This window comes from Plectropomus leopardus, chromosome 8 (genome assembly GCF_026936395.1).
Source record: "Plectropomus leopardus strain MGB_pleo_1.0 chromosome 8, ASM2693639v1, whole genome shotgun sequence".
Taxonomy (NCBI): domain Eukaryota; kingdom Metazoa; phylum Chordata; class Actinopteri; order Perciformes; family Serranidae; genus Plectropomus; species Plectropomus leopardus.
This window is the reverse complement of record NC_142183.1, coordinates 15,755,566-15,776,700: the sequence shown is the minus strand read 5'-3', so window position 1 is coordinate 15,776,700 and position 21,135 is coordinate 15,755,566. Positions and strand designations below refer to the sequence as shown.

Genomic DNA, 21,135 nt, shown 5'->3' with positions numbered 1-21,135 from the left:
ACTACTACTACTACTACTTCTACTAATACTAATACTAATAATAATAAACTTAATTTGTATAGCACCTTTCATAAAATAACTGCAGCCCAACATGCTTTAAAAACAAAGAAATTGTGCACCAAGTGCTTCATATGACAAGACATAGAAGACTTAAAGACATAATAAAACCTGCATGTAAAAATAAGATACAATCAGAATAGAAAACATAGAATGCATCTTCACATGGATAAAACACACTTGATAATACTAGTGAAAGTAAGATGAAAAAAATAAGGATAAACCAGGTGCTGCCATTAAATGCAATGTAGTGCAAATGTGTTTACCAAAAAAAATGTCATGTGAAAGAGGTCTATTTATACAAAATAGAAATATATTCACAAAAATATCAATATGCTATTGAGTTGTGCCATCATGGTTGGTAGCTTACTTACATGTCAGTATTATTAACGTTAAATGCTAACTAAAGTCAAGCTAACGGTAAAAATCAGCCCGGAAAATTCTGCAATGTGACATAAGGTGAACTGAAACTTAAGGCAACCAGATATTTACTACTTAAAACAATTTTAACCAACCAGTCTCAGAGTAAAAACGTTAACACTAAACACTAGAAAATCCAAACTGTAATTTTGTTACCTCCAGGGTCTTCTCCAACGAGACAAACTTCGCGGGCATTTGTGCAAACAAGATGGCGCTGTGACGAGGAGCTAACGGTAGCTAACATTAGCCTTACGCTGCCAACGGTAGCTACCGTTAGCCTTACGTTAGCTAACGTTAGCCTCATTCGGTGGCGAAACTTTAAGCATGGATCTGTTTGTTTCGACTGTGAAATGTGAGTAGCTCTCCATTTAAGCTGGCCTAACTACTAACTGCTATATTTAGTATATAATAGTATTGGTTAAAGACAGTTTTACCTATATTAACATTCAATAAGTCATGAACAGTAACCGTTAGCTTGGTAACCCTGTTCCACTTTGGTTAGCTAAGGCTAAGTAGCTAGGTTTACATTTTTATGTTTGCTCACTCTGATTCATGTCATTTACTTTTCCAACTTAGCTATGACCAAAACTAATAAAAGTGAACTGTATATTGAAATACAACAGTATACAGTATAAGATACATTATTTTGACAGACCAGGGCTCCTTAAAAAGTCTTAAAATGCACTAAATTCATTTATCAATGAATAAGTCCATAAGTGGTATTAAAATGCCTAAAATCAATCATAAAAATGCTATGACATGGAAAAAAATATATTATGAATCATTTTTTTCTGACACTGCAGTGTACAATCCCAAAATAATTGGTATCATAGATTTTTAAATCATAATGTACTGAATTTAATGTCACACAGCTAAGGATAGAGGAACCAACAAAACAACACCCATGTGCATTTACCATATTCAATTAAAAAAATAAAAACAAGCTTCTTTTTTTTTTAAGGAAAACCAAATAAATACTTTTTTTGCAATATAATATGTTCTTTGTTTTTCAAGTGTTCAATTCATTAAAGTTTATTTTTTGTCTAACTTGACCAACAAAAAAAAAGGCTAAGTATGTTGTACTTAACATTTGGACAAAAATGTCTCTAATCCTATGTTGTTGATGTTTTTCTTTTTTCAACCATAGTTATTGTAAAATTGGTCTTAAAATTAATCCCGAGTGGCATTTTAAAAAATTTTAAAAAGTCTTTAGTTTTACTTTTAAACTGTAGGAAAGCTGTGACAAGCTAACAAGCCTTTTGGCACCATTACCTGCTTGGGACGGAGTCAAATAGCTAAGCCCACCTTTTCCCAAACTTCTCTTGGGGCACCACTGCATGTTTTAGATCACTCTCTGCTGTAATACAGTTAAATCAAATGATCAACTCCTTATGAACTCCTGAAACAGCTTGATAACAAGCTGATCATTTAATCCAGCTGTGTTGGAGAAGGAAGAGATCTAAAACATGCAGGACCGGTGGTACTGAGGATATATTGTCCTGGCCAAAGCATTATGCTAGTCTTAGAACAGATACTTATTTATTGAGTAAAAATAGCACAAAAAATTACCTGGTTAAGGCTTCTCAGCTGTTGAAGACTTATTCACATTCCTTTATTTCATGTCCTTGAATACAATGGGATCTGGAAACTTTTGATGTATCTGTGACTGATTGTAAACTGAATGGCATACAGCCCAACTTGATATCAAGTGGGCAGTAAAACCATTGCAAAATAACCTATGAGTAACAATGCCAAACCCCATATATAAAACAGATGACACACAGTCTGAGATTTCTTCTTTTTCCTCATTTAGTCTACAACTTACTCTCATTAAATGTGCATTCCTGTGTAGTAATCATCATGCCACACCAGACTAAAACGGGAGTTTCTGAGGAAGTGAAGTTACCCACTTGCCTTACTTATCATTCACAAATCAGATGTTTTGGCAGTGCCTTGCCTTAGCAGTAGAGTTTCACCAATATAGTTTAATGATAGAAGAGCGATAGAGATTATTTTGTACTGAAGCTGCTGATTGACAATATGTTGTACAATGTGAAATCTCTTAAAATATGACCACAATAAGTTTTCCTTTTTTAGAGAGAGAGAGAGAGAGAGAGAGAGAGAGAGAGAGAGAGAGAACTATATTCTGGTTAGGCTGGAAAACTGCTCAAGCAAAATGTTACATTAAGTAGACTACTCACTGTTTAACTTGATCCTGAATCCTGGCACCTCTTGGCCCTCAGAAGTGCAAAATCATCCAGTAGGCCAGATTGGACTGGCAGGCCGGTTGTGTCCCACAGGCCAACACTAAAAAATTGAACAATCAATGGTCACCATTAACAGATAAGCATAACATGTAATTGTGACAAGAAGTTACATTTAAATATCAAAATGGTTTTTAAAACTGCCACACGACAGACATTAGAAGTTAATGTATCTACTGCAACAGCAACTTTTTCTGTGAAAATTTTTGACTTATTTTAAGGGGGGGGGAAGTTAAAAGTGTCCTATTGACATGTTTTGATTTGCCTTTTTTTAAAATACACAGGCCTCACAGACAGCCTGCTGCAGAAACAGCCGACAGATTATGATGAGGTGATAGAGAAACTCTTCTCAGAAGTGTCTGGCCCAGAGGATTTACCCAAAATACCAGACCCACAGGTAGTGTGAGAGAGGTTGAATATAGTTTCCCTGTTTTAGTGATTAAAAAAATAAAGCATTTAAGTCATCAATCTAAAATTTCATACTTCTATCACTCCTATAATGCAAGACTTACATTACCAATAACATTATATACTTGGCTGTGTTTTCTCCACTTGAAAAGTAAATTAATGGTTTAAAACCATGAGTCTGGTTCTACTACAACTGTTACCAAGTCACAGAGTATTACTTCAGATCTGTTTAACTGGTACGAAGATGTTTATTTTTTCTAAAATAGTATTATGTAACCTTTATATGGCTGTAAGTTGGCAGATTTTTTAAGATGCATGCCTTTTTCTTTATGACAGCTTGAGGAGTGTGCCATCCAGCTGTGGAACTGGGCAGTTACCAAGAATGTCGGCACCGCCATAAATAAAAATCAAAAAGCCAAAGGTAAACTTCTAGTTTCAGTATTTATCTGCACAATGATTTTAGTGATGATGTATCTGAGATGTTTGCACAGTGTGGGGACTGAAAGCAGGCGTAGTCACAGTTCGTGTCACAATGTTGTCACGCTCCACACAGTGCATCACGTCGCATGCAGTCTGCTTTACTGCTGTGAGCCTCAGAATCCAACAGAGGGCGTCCTCCGCAAGCAGATCCTGGTGAGCAACACCGTAGAAACCTTCTGAGTGCTCAGCATTTCAGGACTACAAGGTCTGTTTGTCAGTGTCTAATCTTTACAGATGGCCAGCAAAACAGGGAGAACCTGGCTCGAATGCAAAAATCCCCAGATGGCAGATAACTTCTTAAAGCTTGCCCTCAAGGTGAAGAAAACAAACACTTGAGCTGAGAAAGCTTTAGTCTATTAAAGTTTAGAGCAAACAGAAACATGGTGACTTTACAAATTATTCAACATTCAAAATCCCTAGAGCCTGGAAGCTCTCTACGGCCAACTGACGTCCAGAGGTGACGGAGCAGCTGACATCACATCATCAAAGGGCGATGTAGAGAAGGATCTGCTTCGAATTCTCTCATGCCAGGCAGAATCGGTGAGCTGTGGCGCATGTGATGTTCAACACCTTCAATGTGAATGTTTGTTCTTGTGATATTTGGCAGCTGAGGAAGTGCTATTCTGACAGACTTGCAGTGTGAAGTGTGAGACAGTTAAAATGTGATCGGCGACACAATGAGAAGGGGAAATCTCATTCTGTGCTAATAGGGAATGTTATATTGTTTGACATTTAAAAGGAAGTTAAAGCCTCTTATTTGCAGGCCATAAGTCAAGGGAATAACCATGAGGCCGTGGTCTACATGCAGCGCTGTAAAGACATGCTGCTGCGACTACCTAAAGATGTAACTATCACTATAACAACATATAGTTTCACATTTACAGTACATATTGCTACTAAAGTTGTTGGGGATGTTGACTGTATATTTTTCACTGCAGACTGCGTACCTCTCCCTTATGTGCTACAACTTTGGAGTAGACACTTACAATTTAAGAAAGTTGGAGGAAAGTGCATTTTGGCTGAGGTAAATAAAATGTTTCATTTCTGCAGAAAAATGCTTAGAAACAATGCAGTGGGAGAAAAGTTGTTGTTCTTCTTTTTCAGCCAGAGCTATGACATTGGAAAAATGAATGTGAAATACGCCCCTGAATCTGAAATCCGGGTGAGACAGTACAATACACAACTTAGTACAAGCAACTGGTTCAAATTAACACTATAAAATGCCTTTGAAATAATGGTGGAAAAAATAGTTATAGTAATTGAGTATATAACACTTGACATTCTTTATAGATTGTTTCTTATTCTTATTCTATATATGTTATTTATTATTATGGTAACAGTACGTAACACTTTAAATTTTATTTTAAATAATGTTAAAAAATTGATTTGATAGGAAATCAACTAAAAAAAATGTGTTTATAAAAATGGAAATTAAATCCTTAATTACCACAATTCTGTACAAAAGTTTTTAAGTTGATAATGCACACAAGTTAATTTGTTCCAACTAAAGTTTCCACATTATCTAAAAATAAATTCTGAAATGTTATGTACTTAATTACCATATTTATGATAACATGTTTAAGTTAATTACTTAAAAAATAAAGTTGTTCCAACAAATGTTTTTATATTATTTAAAAAGGAATTTTATTGCAATAACATAAATAAAAATAAAATCTGGGTTTTTTTTGGTTTTCTTTTTAACTTTCTTTTATTTCCTTCATCTTCAATAGGCCAAGGTTTTGAGGCTCCTTGCGACTGTTTATTTAGAGTGGGACTGCCAGAGGTTTCAGGAGAAGGCCCTTAATGCCGTCAGCTTGGCCAATAAGGTGGGAAATGAATTTTGATTTACATACTAATTTTTAAGCATGCACTTACAAAAACAATGACGCTCTGTAACTCTGCACTGTGTGATTCTGCAGGAGTGTGTGAGCACTTCTGGGCTGTACCTAAAGATCAGAATACTCCTGACATGTGGAGCCTCAGACAATCATGTCAGAGCAGGTTAGTTAATACTAATAATCTCACTGAATTATTTATACAGAACTTCATTAACAAGGCAGCAGTGGGGCGTCAGAGGATGAGAGGTTAGAGAGATGTACATTCAGGAAGGAAGCGCCGCTAGTTTGATTCTCGGAGGCTATTGGAAAGAAAAGTGGATTTTTAAAAAGTCAAAAATGGCTACTGATGAGTTGAATTGCTCTATAAATATTCCAAGTGTCTGCTGTACTCCCGAATCTTACACAGTCAGGTCAGGTGTTCCAGTGGAGCTGCGGAGATTGTGTTTGTACAGGGACGCTCGTAAGGGGCCTTGTTCAGCACAGTGTTTATTTCCAGAGGCCAGCTTCTTTTTTTTTTTAAAATTCTTTGCAATGGGAGTGCTGCGTATTTATGCGATGCTACAAACACCATGATGAGGGGCAGAGCGTCTGTCCTGCTTTGAGTCCTGCCCAATGATCAACTTTGGGGAAAACACCGCACACATCGCTGTCACTTTTTACTCAGCTGTTCAGTCACAGTGGAGGAGTGAAAAATACCTCAAAGACAAACAGTCACATCTTACATGTACAAGTGCTGTAAAACAAAAATGAAGAATTTTTATTTTAATATATGTTTCCTCTCATGAACCCACACACACCTGCAGGTCTGTCCCCTCTACCTTTATTCTTCAGCCTGCTTTTTAGTTTGGCTTTTAACTGAATTTTACTTATTTATTTATTTATTGACTGTTTATTTATACATTTTAGTCTGTTTTACTAGATGGTATATTATTTTTAACAGTTTTATCTATTATTTTTTCCGTTATCCTTTTTTTTGCCTGTTATCTACTATTTATTTTATTTATTCATTTTAGTTATTGATGACATTATATATTTATTTATATTTATCTTTTATCTATAGGTTTTATCCTGCTTCTGGTGTTTCCTCACTTATGGTAGCATCTCTGATTTTACTGTATACAGCACTTTATGTTACACTTTTGCTCGTATGAAAAGTACGATACAAATAAAGTCTGATTGATTGATTGAGCCTTCCCTTTATCCAGAGGAAGTACTCTACCTTGCTTCAACATTTTCTACTGTAGATATTCCCTATAATACCACCAGACTCAATGAAAGCGTCACAGCTGAAAAAATGTCAAAATCGCTTCTACGTGCTTCTGGCGCTTTCAGCTCAATTTCTTTTTTTTTTTTTCTTCTTTTTTTTTAGTAAAACAAGAAAGAAAAACGCATTAGTGGATACGGCACCTTAGTGTTTCTGCATGTCTCTGTGAGACTTGTACATTAAAAAGCAGATATAAAAATATGTTTTATATGTTTTCAGGACTTGATGAGATGCTGGAATCGAAAGTTTCTCTTGAAGTGTGTCTGAGCACGGTGAAGCTACTGATGTCTGACGACAGGTAGAAACTCGCACTTGGCTCCTTGTAGAAACACTCAAAGCCGAACATGAACATGTGCACATGTACAGGTTTTCTTTTAAGGAATGCCCAGAGGCATGCTTTTTAAGTCTGAGTGATATCTGCTTTTATTCTTCTAGAGAAGTGCTGGCATTTGAGTATTTGAAACGTGTGTGTCAGCACTTTGAGTCGTCGCCTGACGTGGGAGCTGCTCTTGTCTTGCACATTGAGCTGCTGCTGCAGAGAGGCAAGGAGCTGTTGTGCAAACAGAAGATAGAGGATATCATCACTGGTACTCTGGTTTTGCCTTTTTTTAAAAAATAAAAGTCTGAATTTGAAAGATGTATAATCATACATGTTTGACAATAAAATTGCATGGTTAATTTCATATTAACCCTTTAAAACCTGAGCAAATTGATTCAATTTCCCTCAAAGACATGGGAAGAAGGCAATGAGCAGCTTAATGAAAAATGGCCCAAAAAATAGCAAGAAATTGGTGAAAAGTTACAAGAAAATTATTTAAAAATAAGTAAAAAGAAAAAAAAGACAAGAAATACAAAAAAACAAAAAAAAGTTAAAAGAAGACCTCAAGAAAATACTTTATAAAGTCTGTAAAATAATTTTGAATAGATATTTAAGATAATTATAAATATAGCTTTCTGGATATTTTTCCCCAGTCTTTTGGTGATATCTAATAATCCCATCAAGCAAATTTTCAGATCATTTTCTTGTCACCTTTTATTTATTTATTTTTCTACCATTTGTGGGACATTTCTTGTCAAGTTGCTCATTATGTTTTTTGTTTTTGTTTTTGTTTTTCAAAGAAATCAATCCAATTGTCTCAGGTTTCAGAGGTATGAAAGGTGTCTCAGGAAAACTGATGTCGATCCAGGTGTTAAAGGGTTAATGCAGTTAACAGGCTGTAGATGTTCCTCCAAATTAGTATTACCATTTTCTACACCCACGCAGGCCACTACACAGGAAAACAGCTGACTCCACAGGCCCTCACAAGCCTACATGTCATGCTGTGGGATAAAGCGTCCAAACACTTTGAGGTATGCTAAACATAACCTAGTTTTTCTTTAATTCACAAGATATTTTTATAGCGTATATACACATGTATAGTTATCAGCACGGTGGCTCAGTGATCCGCACTGTTGCCTCAGAGAGCTGGTGGGCTGCTGTCGGCCCACGCGCTGCCCACTGCTCCTAAAGAGTTAGGAAGGGTTCAATGCAGAGGTTTAATTTCCACACAGGGATAAATAAAGAATAACTTGATGTTTTACCTTTCTTCCCAGGCCAGGAACTATTCTGAGGCTCTTCAGTGGTATAACTACTCCCTGAGTTTCTTCAAGGCAGGTCAAATGGAGCCAAATTCAGCCAAACTGCAGAGGAACAGAGCTTCTTGTTTCTTGCAGCTTAAGCAACTGGAAAAGGTAAGACAGCAGCGAGTCAGGGAAATGCATTTGTTCAGTGGTAGCAGTGGGTGTCAGAACGCATTGTTCTGCACTTTATATGTGATGTGTGGTTGCATGTATATGAACTTTTGTGTTTATCAGGCCAAAGAAGCAATAAAAGAAGCAGAGAGATGTGATCCTGACAACATTTTCACCCAGTTCAGTGTTTACAAGATTGCAGTGCAGGAGAAGAATGTGGAGAAAGGTATCTACAAAACATCTGTGTGTGTGTGTGTGTGTGTGTGTGTATGTACGTGCTACATTTAGATTAAAAAACAGTCATGTTAGTGTTGCAATTTCATTTCAGCCTCATTCTCAGCATCTTTTCTATTGTGATAAGGCTGTCTGTTTGTACCAGCTGCAGAGGCAGTGAATGCAATGGGACTTCTGTCCAAGAGTCCTGTTACCAGTGAGGACGGACTGCTGGTATCTGAGAACGCTGCTTCCAATCTCCTCAGTCTGGCTGCACAGATTGCTTTGGAGGTAGGACTCATCACAGGACTCATCACTCGGCTCTGTACGCTAGTCAAAAACAAAAAAAAAGCGGATTTCATGGGAAAGGAATTTGTTTGGTCTGGAGGAATTATTATCAGATTTTACAGTCTTATGATGCTGTTATGATGTCAAGAACTTTAAAAACCAGAGTTTAGTCTGAAACAGGGCAGCTTGGAGTTCGTGGGCCGTCGAGGGATCATGTCCTTGTTACTGCGCTGATCTGGGGAGGATAGTACAATAGCAGATGTTTGGATATGTAACACCTTTTAGGAAAAGTACTGCAAATCATAGACTGTATTAAAGACGCTGACATTACCTTTTGCTTTGTTGACCGTTGTTTAGAAGCCTCAAATTTGCATTTTGGCATCTTGTTTTTCTGCAGCCAGAAGTGATCATATTTGGCAAGAGGGTGGAGGGGGGTCTGATGATCAGTGCTGAGTGACGCAGCGAGAAACAGGTCTAGATGGATAAAAACAACTCAGTATTTTTGGATTTTTCAAAGAGCGAGAAAAAGAAGGCCTATGTAGTAACCCTATGTAATAAGTTTTTAATATTTTGTTTATTTTGTCGCAAATTTATGTTCCTGAAGTTAAAAATATATATATTTTCAGTATTTTGTCATAGAATCAAGATACAATTCTGGCAAAAAAAACCCTGAGATATTGTGATATTATTTGTGACGTCACTACTACTTGCCGCTGTGGTAGCGACTTGTCAGTTAAAAGTTAGCCATACCCTGGAGCATACCCTGCTTTTTTGACGTTGTTACTCTAAATTGGGGTGTAATTTACAAAATGAAAATCACAACATATTAAAAAGACTTGAAATTGGCATCTCATCAGGAAAATTTGTACTGAGGTAATAGATGAAGTGAGAAGTAGGGTCATTTTCTCATTGACTTCTGTATAATGGGTTTTTATTTTGCAGCCAGTGGAGTCGCCCCTTCTGGCCATTAGAAATAGTGGAGGTTAAAGGCACTTCCACATTGGCTTCACTTTTCAGACCTGGTGGCTACTTCCACCTTTTATTTATATATATATATATATATATATATATATATATATATATATATATATATATATATATATATATATATTCTATGGTTAGAACATTTCTGTCTAACACTTCCTCAGGCCTGTCACACATAAGCAGAATAACAAGATGAGAAATGTTCAGCTTTGATAGTTACATGACACAGTTCGTGTTGTTGTACAAATAGATTCACTTAATTTTAATATCTATAAGTTGATATCACCCCCACCACCACCCCACCCCACCCCCACCCCAGCTTTAAAAAAAACAGCTTTATGGATATTCCCTTCCCTGAGCTACTATCAGCAAACCAGCCATTAGCAAACTGTGACAGTAAAGTCTAAAAGGAAATTTAAAAAAAAGAAAATGTGTGCCAAACCTATTTTTAGAGCACTGTATGATTGTGATGAATACGACTGGTGGGTGGTTGTATTAATGAGGAGGATGTTTGTTCCCCTGTGACAGAACGAACAGCAGGACACCGCCATGAAGGCGCTGGAGAGCTTGTGTGAAAACTCCAAAGATGAAGCTCAGGTTTTGACTGCTCTCAGGTCTGTCAGAAGAACTGCAAGACACAAATGAAGAGAATAAAATGGTTATTAGCTGACATAAAAAATCGCATCTTTTCTCATTAAATATCTCTGGCGTTTAAGCCGTCAGTGTCATGTTTTTTTTCTCCTTTTTTGCCGACATTATGTCATAACTTTTGTTTTACATTCTGCTGTCTTGAACCAAAAACATTTTTGGGACTAAGTTTGCAAACAATACTGAATTTCAGTTGCCAAACTTCTATATTTCGCTTATGTTGAGGCGTGCGGTGTTTATGTATTGAGCCTGTGTAAACAAAGCATGATAAAGTTTCACACATACAGTGACAACATTTAGCAGAGATGGCTTATGTGCTGAGAGATTGTAGCGAGTGTTAGTTTTCCATACACCTCTATGATCCACTGACCTATATTCCCCTGCTTCTCCACTGAAAGTGTGTCTCTGTATAATACAGTTAGTAGGTGAAAGAAAGGAGGTCAACACCAGTTTCTCCATTCATCTTTTTGCAGGTGTTTGGTTCGACTCGTGCTCTCCACAATGGAAAAATCGAGCGATGAGATGAGGTGAGGGGAAGGGAAAGGAAGTGTGATTGTATTGTAATATTGATGCTGCTGTTACTCAAATCAAAACACCTCACCATGCAGGAATGTCAATCTGGATGTCCTGCAGTCATATCTAAAAATAGGTGAGTACATATGCAACAGGGGTTGAGTTGCATTTATGGAAGAAATGCGTCATAATCCACAAATGTTTTTGTTTGCAGCTCTGCAGAAACTTTCACACCAGACTCACGTGACTGTGGAGCAACGCACAGAGGAAGCTAACTGGTTCAGGAAGATTGGTACTAACACTCTTTATCTGCTCGTCAGTTCAATCTGATGTGGTATGCTATCGCTTAAAAGCTTGCAGCACCTTCATTTGCGCTTGTGTGTGTGTGTGTCCTTGTTGCAGCGTGGAACTCGGCTCTGCAGTGCGAGAGCAGCCCCGACAGGATGAGGGATTTCTTTGTGCTCTCTTACCAGGCAAGAGCTCTTATTAGCTTTGTCAGGTGGATTAATCGATATCTACTGTACGTGAGTGTGGATCCATAACAGGGATTTAACATTGCTTTAGAAAGATAAAGACATCAGTTCAAGATAAAGAATCACAGAGACCCACAATGAGCCCATCTTTTTCAGTTAAAAAAATTGCAAAATGACCATTTGTATTTCAGTTACTCGGCTCGTTTCATTGCTAAAACATTTTCAATTAAAACACTTCAGTAGCGTACCATGATCATGGGTGTAGTATAAAGTATAAAGCTTAGCATTGTCATGTATAGTTCAGGATGTGGACCCCAAATGCAGAATGGCAGGAAGGTTGTATTAAACAAAAAAGCAAGCTTTAATTTAGCTGTAAAACCTCCAAACACAAGCAGGTACCAAAACTCAAAGTACGAGAGAAATATGAATCAAAACCAAATTGAAAACAAACCATGAAAAGACGAGGAACACACTGAGAATCACAGCAGCAAACACAGACAAACTGACAGAGGACACAGGGAAGTAATCACAGAAGACGAGGCACAGGTGGAGCGGGTGGAGACGCCAGTAAAAGGAGGGAAACACAGTTATTGGTTTGGTCTGCGGACTCTGCCCACAACAATGGGATGTGACCTGCAGCCGCATGGACCACCATCCAAAGCCAACCACAAAAAGCACCTCCAAGACTTGCAGAATATACACAACAGCACACATTTAGCACAAACTTAGCCGAGCTGAAAGAGAGGTCATTGGAAATGATGCACCCACAAGACTTGGATTATACTACATGAGTTGTGTGAGAGTTTGTAAACAGATGTTTTGATACAGATTTGCTGTTGTCAAAAATGGTCCCATTTTAATTCAGTTCATGAACAGAAATTGGGAAAAAGGCTTTTGGGTTTTCTGCATCGACCTACAGCCTGGAATTTGTTAAAGAATGACTTGAAACTTCAGGAGCTGGTCCTGTTAAATGTTTTTAATTTAAATGAAAGCAGATTCTGTAGGACATGGATGTTTTTAGCTGCCTGGTTGTACACCTGACTCCCAGAAAGCTCTCTGACTCAGATAATTCTCTTTTAATGCAAATTTTAGAGCTTGTGATTTGTATTTTGTCTCCCCTTGTGTCTCTGTCTGCGACTTTGTATTTTCACTGCTGACTGTTTTGGCCAGGTCTCCCTTGAAAAGTAGATTCTTAATCTAAATGGGACCAACTTGGTGAAACAAAGCTTAAATTATTTGCCTAATTTGGATTCACTGAGGAGGCATGGGAGAAAAACTAAACGAGTTTAGCATAACGTGTGGTATGTAATTGGGATACAAACGGTCATTTTGCAGGTGCAGTATCCCTTTAACTCCTTCATCTGATTTTTGTCGTTACCTTTACGAGCCGACTTACCTTCACTGAATATAAAGATAACATCTGCATGAACCCGTAGCTGTCCCAGCTGTGTCCTCCTGATCGCACTCAGCTCATGGGACAGAAGACGTGTCTGCTGATGGCTGCTGCTGCCTCTCTGGAGCTCTGCAGGAAGTCTCCTCACTCTGTCCAGGTGTGCCACCCACTCCCTCTGCACATCCCCTACATTTAGCACGCTCTCCATCCACAGGGATGGAAATTTACCAAGAGCAGTGGAGAAGAGAGGTGACTAACCACATTACTGGTGCCGGCGTAGGCGTTTCATTTTAATCTCTCTCTCTCTCTGCCTTTGAAGAGGAAGTGAACACTAGATGGCAGCGCTGAAATCCAGAAAGCTTGTTTTGTGCTTCTGTTTGGTTCACAGAGCGAGGAGCTCGCTCAGGCTCTGGAGCTCATTCAGATCTGCTGGGAGGTCTGGAAAACACTGAAAGCATCAGGTACATTAGTGGATTCACTATCCAAAGAATAACAGCCATGTTTCCTTATTTACACACACCTTTCATTCATCAAAATGAAGCGAAATAGATTTATTCTCACTAGGAATGACTGAAATGGTCAACTGTTGACAATTGTTTTTTTTTTTTGTTTGTTTTTTTTACTGAAACCGAAATTTTCACATGCTATGACATTCATAATGAAAAATGTCTAATAATAAAAAATATAAATGAATATAAGAGGAGATCTCTATACATTTATGCGTACATACGTTCAGCTATTGACAATTCAACCAAGAAGCCTCATTTGACTACCAGTTCTCACAGTTAAACCATAACTCTAACCCTCCCTTTATGGGAATTGCATTTCTGATTTGACATCCAATTGCTTGCTTTCTCCTTGTAAATCATAATATACAGTATTAAATCTATTTTGGTTTAAATTTAGTAATCGGTGCACTCACATAAAAATGTAACATTAGTGCTATAATATAGTGCTTCCATTTACCGCCTTTGATAGCGAGCAGGAATCGAACTGAGTGACACGTATCATTTCCCTTTTTGAACGATGAATACAGACTACCGCTGCCTGCTGCTACGGAGAATTATTTTTTCTCACGCAGGTGCAGAATGTACCTGCTTTTCATTGCTTTTAGACTTTGCGCTGTGCTCAAGTTCAACTTTTTGGCTGAGACACAGACGATGTGAGGCGATGAGACAGTCGGGCTTTGTCGCCACTAGTTCTCTGACGTCGGTTTAACGTGTTTGGGCCTTAAGGTCAAGGTAAAGCAAATTCACCGCCCACACATGTAGTTTTTATATAGTGGGGAAGGATCAGAGATGCTGATAATATCAGCATCGGCTGATATTGGCTTTAAAATGAACTACTGGAATCGGCCAACACGCTTTTTCTAATTTTGCACAGTTATTAAATATTACATACATTGAAAAGCATAATATTCCATGTCTTCATCTGGCCATCACAATAAGAGTATGCATAATCTGATGTTAATTCCACAACAGAAGAAAAAAGTGGTTAAATCGATGACGGTATCTGCCAAATGAGCTGTTAAACCTGCTCCGTGATGCACTGCAGACATGCACGATATTAGATTTTTTTGCATGTCTGCAGTGCATCATGGAGCAGGCTTTCAGGCGCGTACAGAGGTAGTGAAAAACAGTTAAATGTTGTTTTTTCTAACATGTATAATGTGTTAAGGAAGAAAAGACTGATGACGCTTTTCCTGGTCTTTAATTCTCAGCATGTACTTGCAGGAAGCTTCCCGGTGGACCCGACAGACACGCTGCTGCTGCTGTATGAATTTGAAGCTCGAGCGAAGCTGAACGACCCAAAGGTCGAGACGGTTCTGGAGTCTGTGCTGGAGCTCGAAAATGTTGAAACCAAAGTGCTGGATACCATTGCAGGTTAAAAAAAAAACAACAAAAACTGATCATCTCATCTCTGCTGACATGCTTTAAGAAACAGACACGTTCTAGTATTTTCACTTCAGTGGTATCTTTTTTTTTGGGGGGGGATTTGTAGCCTTAGCCATGGAGCCTCCAGCCCACTTCCCTCTGCTGTGTAAGAAGGCCCTGAGGGTCGCTCTCTCTCTGCACAAGAAACAACCACAGGCCGAGCTGGCCCGCTGCAGGCACGGCTGTCACCACCCCGCATGAAAACACCCTCGACATTTCATTAACGACCCCTCCCTGCTCGCTGGGGATGAAAGGGTTTCTGATTGTTTGCCTGTTTTTGTGTCCCCGTCTCAGCAAGTGCGTCCACAGCCTGATCGAGCTGTCCCTCCCGAGCGGCGTGTCAGAGGTGGAGGCCCGTGTGCTGGAGGAGGTGTGGGGCTACTACGAGGAGGCCCTTTCCATCATCGCAGCCGCAGTGAGTCAGCACCAATCACATGCCGCCATCCCTTGGCACCCACCTCCTGTTCCCTCCAACAGAGCGGCTGCCTGCTATATAATTAACCCCCTCTCTTCCACTCCATGTCGCCTGCTGTTCTAGAGGCCTTTTTTTTTTTTTTTTTTTTTTTTTTTTATCAATGGGCTTTCAGCCGCACTTCAATTAGCAGATGCTTCCATTCACCACCCCCTTCCTGCCAATTTGAATGTTAATGTGCTGTACGAGCCATCATACTGCCGGTGAGCCGCAGCTCTGAAAGAGGCATCAAATTATTGAGACATTACACTGCTTTAGAGGCAGCGCATATTTCCCCTCTCACATTGAGTTATTACTCCAAAGCCGTGGAAATCTTTGGATCAAAGTGAAAGCCCGAGATTAAAGTGCTGCGAAAGACGAATGAAACTTTAGAAATGATAGACCTCGGAGTTTGTTTACGGTCTGTTTGAGGCTCCAAAGCATCAGTAAAGGTTAACACACTGGAGAACAGGATTGGATGAAAGTTACTCACTAAATAAAACAGATTTCCTTCCACGCACTTGGCTCAAGTGAGTCACCCAGGTGGCCTCCGTTAAAGGGCCTTTTTTGAACATCTTCCTGCTCTCCTCCGCAGCCGGACGACTTCCCAGAGACGGAGACCCTGTGGCTGCTGACTCGGGCCTGGAACACGGGGATTCTGCTGTACGGCCTGGCTCAGTACCCCGAGGCTGAGAAGTGGTGCGGCCTCGCCATGAGCTTCGTCCGCCACCTCGGATCTCTGCAGCAGAGCTACGAGACACAGGTAGAGGACTGGTGGAGGAGGGGGAGAAGCAGACTGAGGTGGTTGTAGCAGTGAAGCATGACAGAGAATGAATCTGCTAGTTAGGCAAATGTGACAAAAGGTCCCAGAAACACGCGGATCTCATGCTGAATTAATTATACAACCATCAGTGTGGACCTTTGAGAGCCGTGACCTTCGTGGTTTCTCGTGTGCTCACAGATGTCGGGTCTCTACAGCGAAATCCTAGACAGGTTGGACAAAGCCAAGAAGAACGTCATCATGGAGGAATAACCGAAACTGGTCAGCTGTGGACGGCCCGTTAACGAGAGGCGTGACCTTGAGTCACAGATTTGATGATTTAAGATTACATTTATAGACTTGCAACTCCACTTTGACTTTTACACCAATGACTTGTGACTTCGCTCGGACCTGAAAATACTCGATACCTTCACCAACATCCACAGCAAGTTGCACTTTGAACCTTTCCGACAGCATCCGGTCAAGTTTCAGGAGACAACCACGAAGGACTAACGTTGCATTACGGAGCGCCGGTTTGAAAGATGATTCTTAGGACAATTCATTCACATACAGAAGCTATGCAGTGATTTACAAAATAAACTGCAGTATTCAAAACCATCTGGTCAAAAATTACAAATGGAGGCGCAACAACTTACAACCAAGTTTGAAGTTGGACAAAAAACTACAATTAACTATGTTGTCGAGCTAATACTTAGCTAACATAGCTTAGCACAGCCACAAAACTTTTCATCAGACTAAAATAAATGCAGACGTTAAAAAGCACTCACCAGGTTTGTAAATTTGATATGTAACCGTTATTTCAATTAAAGTACATTTGGCAAAGAGCACATCACGACTTGTTTAGGACTCTAAAATAACAGTTTAGAAATTTCCTACCTTGACTTGGGACTTGATTAAGGATTCACCTGTTTAGACCTGAGACTTGAGTGCAAAGACTAGAGACTTGGGACTTGATAAACAATGACAATGACTGTTCTAGGGGTTCAGATAACTCTGTTTTCAGCAGTTTGTTACAACTAAATGTTATTACTGTTACTTAATGTTATTACTGTTTCTAAATGTTATTACTGTAACTAAACATTATTGCTGTTGTGGTAAAATGTTCATCAAACATTTCCCAGTTTATTAAAGTGATGCTTTCCGTCTGTATTATTGTGCGTCCTGAGAGAAGAGTGTTCATGACATACCGCATTGGTTCCTGGTTCGATTGCTGTCTGGGTTGTTTCGATGCTTGTCACCTCCCTCATGTCTCCTGTCAATAAAGGTTACATGCCAACAATCAATAAAAAACAAAAATAAGTCAAATTGTATTAATTAGATATTCTTCAAAGCCACTGAGTTGTTGAACACTTTAAAACCTGAACAAATTGATTTGACTTCTTTAAAAAAAAAAAAAAGGTTAGAGAGCAATAAGCAACTTAACAAGACGTGGCCCAAAAGTTAGCAGGAAATTAGTTAAAGAAAAAAAGAAACAATAAAATTGCATGAAAATAAGCAAAACAATTTTTTAGCAATTTACAGGACATTTTTTGCCAAGTTGCTCATCGTCTTTTTTCTTGTTTTCCGACACAAATCAAACCAGTTTGTTTAGGTTTTAAGGGTTAACGTTTGTGAACGGCATCTCAGACAGCAGAAGAAAACTGAAGTCAATGCAGGTTTCAAAGATTAAAGTGCAAAAACAAGCCAATCGAAATCATAACTGAGTCACATATTTTATTTCCAAACAAATAAACTCTTGTCAAGTCCCAAAATAAAACCCAAAACAAAAGTTGCAGGACTGTGTTCCCTCATGACTAGGACAGGGAAGACCATGAGGCCAAGTGTCCCGATAGGCTGTACCACCTGCAGTGACAGGAAGGAAACTACTGTACAATCAAAGGGTTCATGTTTGCAAGCACTTACTGCACAGATGTGCTATAACATAAACATCATCACCCAAAAGTACAAACAAGAACCCTGACCCCCCCACCCCAAAAAATAAAAGCATATATGTCATCATTTCTCTCATCAGAACAAAGACCCTCATCAATTATACACACACAGAGGCATTCAGGATCCATCTCGATATATTACCACAACCTCAATGGAAAGAGTAAAATGAAATCAAGTTCTTTGGGCTTTGACATGGCTGACTGAGGTATGAATACCACACACATTGTTAACAGTCAGCTGTATTTCAACTAAACACCAGAGAGGACCAACTCTAAACTTCTAATGATGTATTGATCAACGCTCCTGGTTTTCTGTGATATTGTGTAGGTTTCTGCCTGCGTCTCTTTAGTTATTTTACAATATATATATTTTTTTTAAATCTATACACCCAGACACGTTCCACAAGAAATCACATGTAGACAGGCCCTACTTGAGGGAATCGAATTCCCCGACTGACTAGTTAAAGTTTTCCAATAGGCATTTGAAGAGAAATAACCAACAATACAGCACATTTGTATGGAAATTATATCTCAAGAGTAGCTCAAACTTTACTTACCTGACATTTGTGGTCTATAAAACATGTTTGTCCCAGTTTGATTCACACATGCATGAAGCACAGGTGAGGGGGATCTGCTGGGGGCTTATTTACATTGTACAGCTACCACACCCTTTGAAACAGTCTGCAAGCAGTTTATAAATGGCTCTGTTCCCTTCGGTTATTCCCTGAACTCTGGTTTTGACACAGGTAATGACAGCTGGTTTAGCAGTGGTGCCTGGCAGGTGGGCACACCTGTTCAGAAAATGCCTGCAGGTACAGGTGCTCTGTGGGTGGGAGAGAGCAAAGAAGGTGGTGGTGGTGGGGAGGGAAGGGGAGGGAGGAGGGAGGGGGGGGACCCAGAGGTCTCGGTAACCGCTTCCTGTTGGGTCTGGCTCTCTTGTCGGAAAAAAAAAAAAAAAAAATCCTTTGCGCTCAAAAAGTTGAGGTTTCACAGGATCAGGCGCCGCGGACAGTATTCCTTCTTCTCACATGCATGCATACAGTGCCGAGATCTGCATGGGAGTAACGGAGCAGGTCGTTTCTATCCCGGTGATACCGACGGCCTCGAACGAGCTCCAAGAAAAACACAGAAGACACACAACACGGCCTGATTACACTGTTAGGTTGAAAACGCCTTTAACGAGTACTATTCGTACTTGTTCGTTCACATTTGACGGCTATGAACTCTCGGTGCCATCGCCCAAACGTGGCCTTTCGGTCGCAGGGGAAATGGTATCTGTACGTTAAAGATTCCTGAGCTGGTCCAGCTCACCCCAGACACACTGAGAGCTCAACACAGTGTTTCAGCACCTGCCAACAACAGATTAAGAATTTATAGATACACAAAGCATGTAGGTTTTAATCAAACCCAACTTTAGTGTTATTTTTGGTAGGGGGACAGGGGGGACAATCCAAAACAGGTTATATTGACTCTTTAATTGTTAGGACATCCAATACAATTATTGTCTTGTTCTACCCGTTTTAAGGTCGCCGTCGTGGCGGCAGATAGGACAGTACCATGTGACCATTCAATCAGAAGAGAATCCTCTTGGAAGGCAGAGAGTGTAATCGGGTGGTCTGCTGCTCAACATGAGTTAGGAGGCTTTGGCTGTCCAAATTGTAATCCAATGGCCAAATTCTTTAAATTATGCAGGAAGGAAGGTTGAAGTACAGCGGGGGAGAAAAGGCGCCCACAGAGGTGAGACTTTAGTTTTATCTATTGCACTCGAGTCAGGCCTCCTGGCAGTCGGAGGACACAAAAAAAGTCCGAAAAAGAAGTTTTTCCTCTCTTTTCCTTTGTTAAATTGTGTGCAGCCTCCCTCACATACAACAGGTAGTCACAAAACAGAATTTGTATTTGATGTAAGGCAGTTTGGTGTTTTGCAGAGAGCCCAGTTACACTTCTCTACCCCCGTCCTTTACACAGAGCAGCTAAAAACCACAAGCAAAAAATCCCACAAAGAAAGAAAACAAAAAAGAAAAACAAAAATGAAATCTAACAGCCCTCCAAATTGACAATTCTAGTGAAGTGTAAAATGTGTAGTTTTTAATATGTAGTAAAATCTCAGTGGGATTTTATCATTTATCTTGTGATTTCATAATATAAATGTAGAGATTCACAACGCACGTCTTCCTCTTGATCTGCCTCCCGAGATGTCTTTATCAGCTGCAGCACAGACAACTGGCAGACGACCAAACAGCAAGCTGGTTTGTGATAAATAGATCACCAGTTTGTAGGCTCCACTAATTTCCTCAGTCATTATAAACAAGAGAGATGACTCCTTGAACAGTACCATCAGCAGGGCTCCATTTTATCCAGTCTTTAGAAAAAGAAAAAGAAAATCCTTAATTGGTCTTCGCTTCTCATCTTGCGTGTCTTTTTAAACGTGATTTGATGAACATTTACAAAGTGTTCCAACTTGGTATGATTTGTCTCTGTTTCCCTGCGACTTCTTTTTGAATCCCGACTCCTCTTTCTCTCTCTCTCTCTGTCTGTCTGTCTGTCTCCGTATTTCTGTAAAACATTCTGATCTTCAGTCAGTCCCAGTTCACAAAAGGATTTTTTCCTTTTCCCTTTTGTTTTCATTGACAGGTTCCTTTGGAATGGCATTTCCAGTCTTGAATGGATTTGTTGAGAAACTCATGCAGGGGTGTGCACAGTCACAGTAATGGTGATAAGACTTCTTTTTCATTTAGAGAGTAACATAATGATGACACTAAAACTTGATATGAAACATATCTGCAAAAAGGAGGTGAGGAGGGGAGGGGGGGGCTATTTGGGCTTGGGTGGGGTCTCTGGGAGGCAGGAGGGGAGCTCTGCGCCGATGCAGAGGGGACGGCAGGGCGCTCAGAGCTTCTCTGAGGAGGGGATCCAGATGTACGGACCGGACTGCTCCTCGATGATTAGCTTGATTTTGTTGTAGATCTCCTCTAGTGAGTCACCCTGTACAATAGCTGGAGACACAGAGGCAGATAAACGCTGGTTGCGTCAGAACTGGAGTTGAAACAACAGGTCGACTTTCAGA

General features: G+C 39.6%; 3 protein-coding genes across 10 annotated transcripts in view; 1 reads left to right on the top strand and 2 right to left on the bottom strand.

Moving 5' to 3' along the window:
• Positions 1-11,971, bottom strand: part of kdrl (kinase insert domain receptor like) — a 78,377-nt gene extending 66,406 nt beyond the window's left edge. Inside the window, exons 1-7 of the mRNA XM_042492779.2 lie at positions 11,830-11,971; positions 10,390-10,575; positions 9,295-9,437; positions 9,124-9,198; positions 8,891-9,005; positions 8,313-8,453; positions 2,679-2,784 (exon numbers count right to left, since the gene is read on the bottom strand). The gene's annotated coding sequence lies outside the window, so the exon portion shown is untranslated. The remainder of the gene's footprint in view (positions 1-2,678; positions 2,785-8,312; positions 8,454-8,890; positions 9,006-9,123; positions 9,199-9,294; positions 9,438-10,389; positions 10,576-11,829) is intronic.
• Positions 802-17,691, top strand: tex11 (testis expressed 11). The gene is made up of 29 exons (XM_042492782.2): positions 802-829; positions 3,026-3,138; positions 3,486-3,570; positions 3,703-3,782; positions 3,864-3,944; positions 4,050-4,169; positions 4,393-4,473; positions 4,568-4,653; positions 4,734-4,791; positions 5,360-5,455; positions 5,549-5,630; positions 6,951-7,029; positions 7,167-7,318; positions 7,996-8,081; positions 8,325-8,462; positions 8,586-8,688; positions 8,842-8,966; positions 10,476-10,561; positions 11,069-11,122; positions 11,204-11,244; positions 11,323-11,400; positions 11,511-11,581; positions 13,018-13,131; positions 13,363-13,435; positions 14,708-14,857; positions 14,976-15,084; positions 15,203-15,323; positions 15,955-16,122; positions 16,321-17,691. The coding sequence occupies exons 1-29, from the start codon at positions 802-804 to the stop codon at positions 16,390-16,392; spliced, it is 2,730 nt and encodes a 909-aa protein (XP_042348716.2). The 3' UTR covers positions 16,393-17,691.
• Positions 17,692-17,833: 142 nt separating this feature from the next.
• Positions 17,834-21,135, bottom strand: part of dlg3 (discs, large homolog 3 (Drosophila)) — a 107,289-nt gene continuing 103,987 nt past the window's right edge. For all 8 annotated transcript variants that reach the window (XM_088080965.1, XM_042492724.2, XM_042492727.2 and 5 more), the window contains one exon: positions 17,834-21,064. In XM_088080965.1, coding sequence (XP_087937091.1) covers positions 20,958-21,064 — 107 coding nt within the window. In that variant the 3' untranslated portion in view covers positions 17,834-20,957. The remainder of the gene's footprint in view (positions 21,065-21,135) is intronic.

What these genes read in the sequence shown, in the direction of transcription:
- tex11 (XM_042492782.2), top strand. Translation starts at nt 802, where the DNA reads ATGGATCTGTTTGTTTCGACTGTGAAAT. An exon ending in AGCTTAAGCAACTGGAAAAG is followed by an intron (nt 8,463 to 8,585) that starts GTAAGACAGCAG and finishes TGTGTTTATCAG; the next exon opens with GCCAAAGAAGCAATAAAAGA. An exon ending in GAAAACACTGAAAGCATCAG is followed by an intron (nt 13,436 to 14,707) that starts GTACATTAGTGG and finishes ATGTACTTGCAG; the next exon opens with GAAGCTTCCCGGTGGACCCG.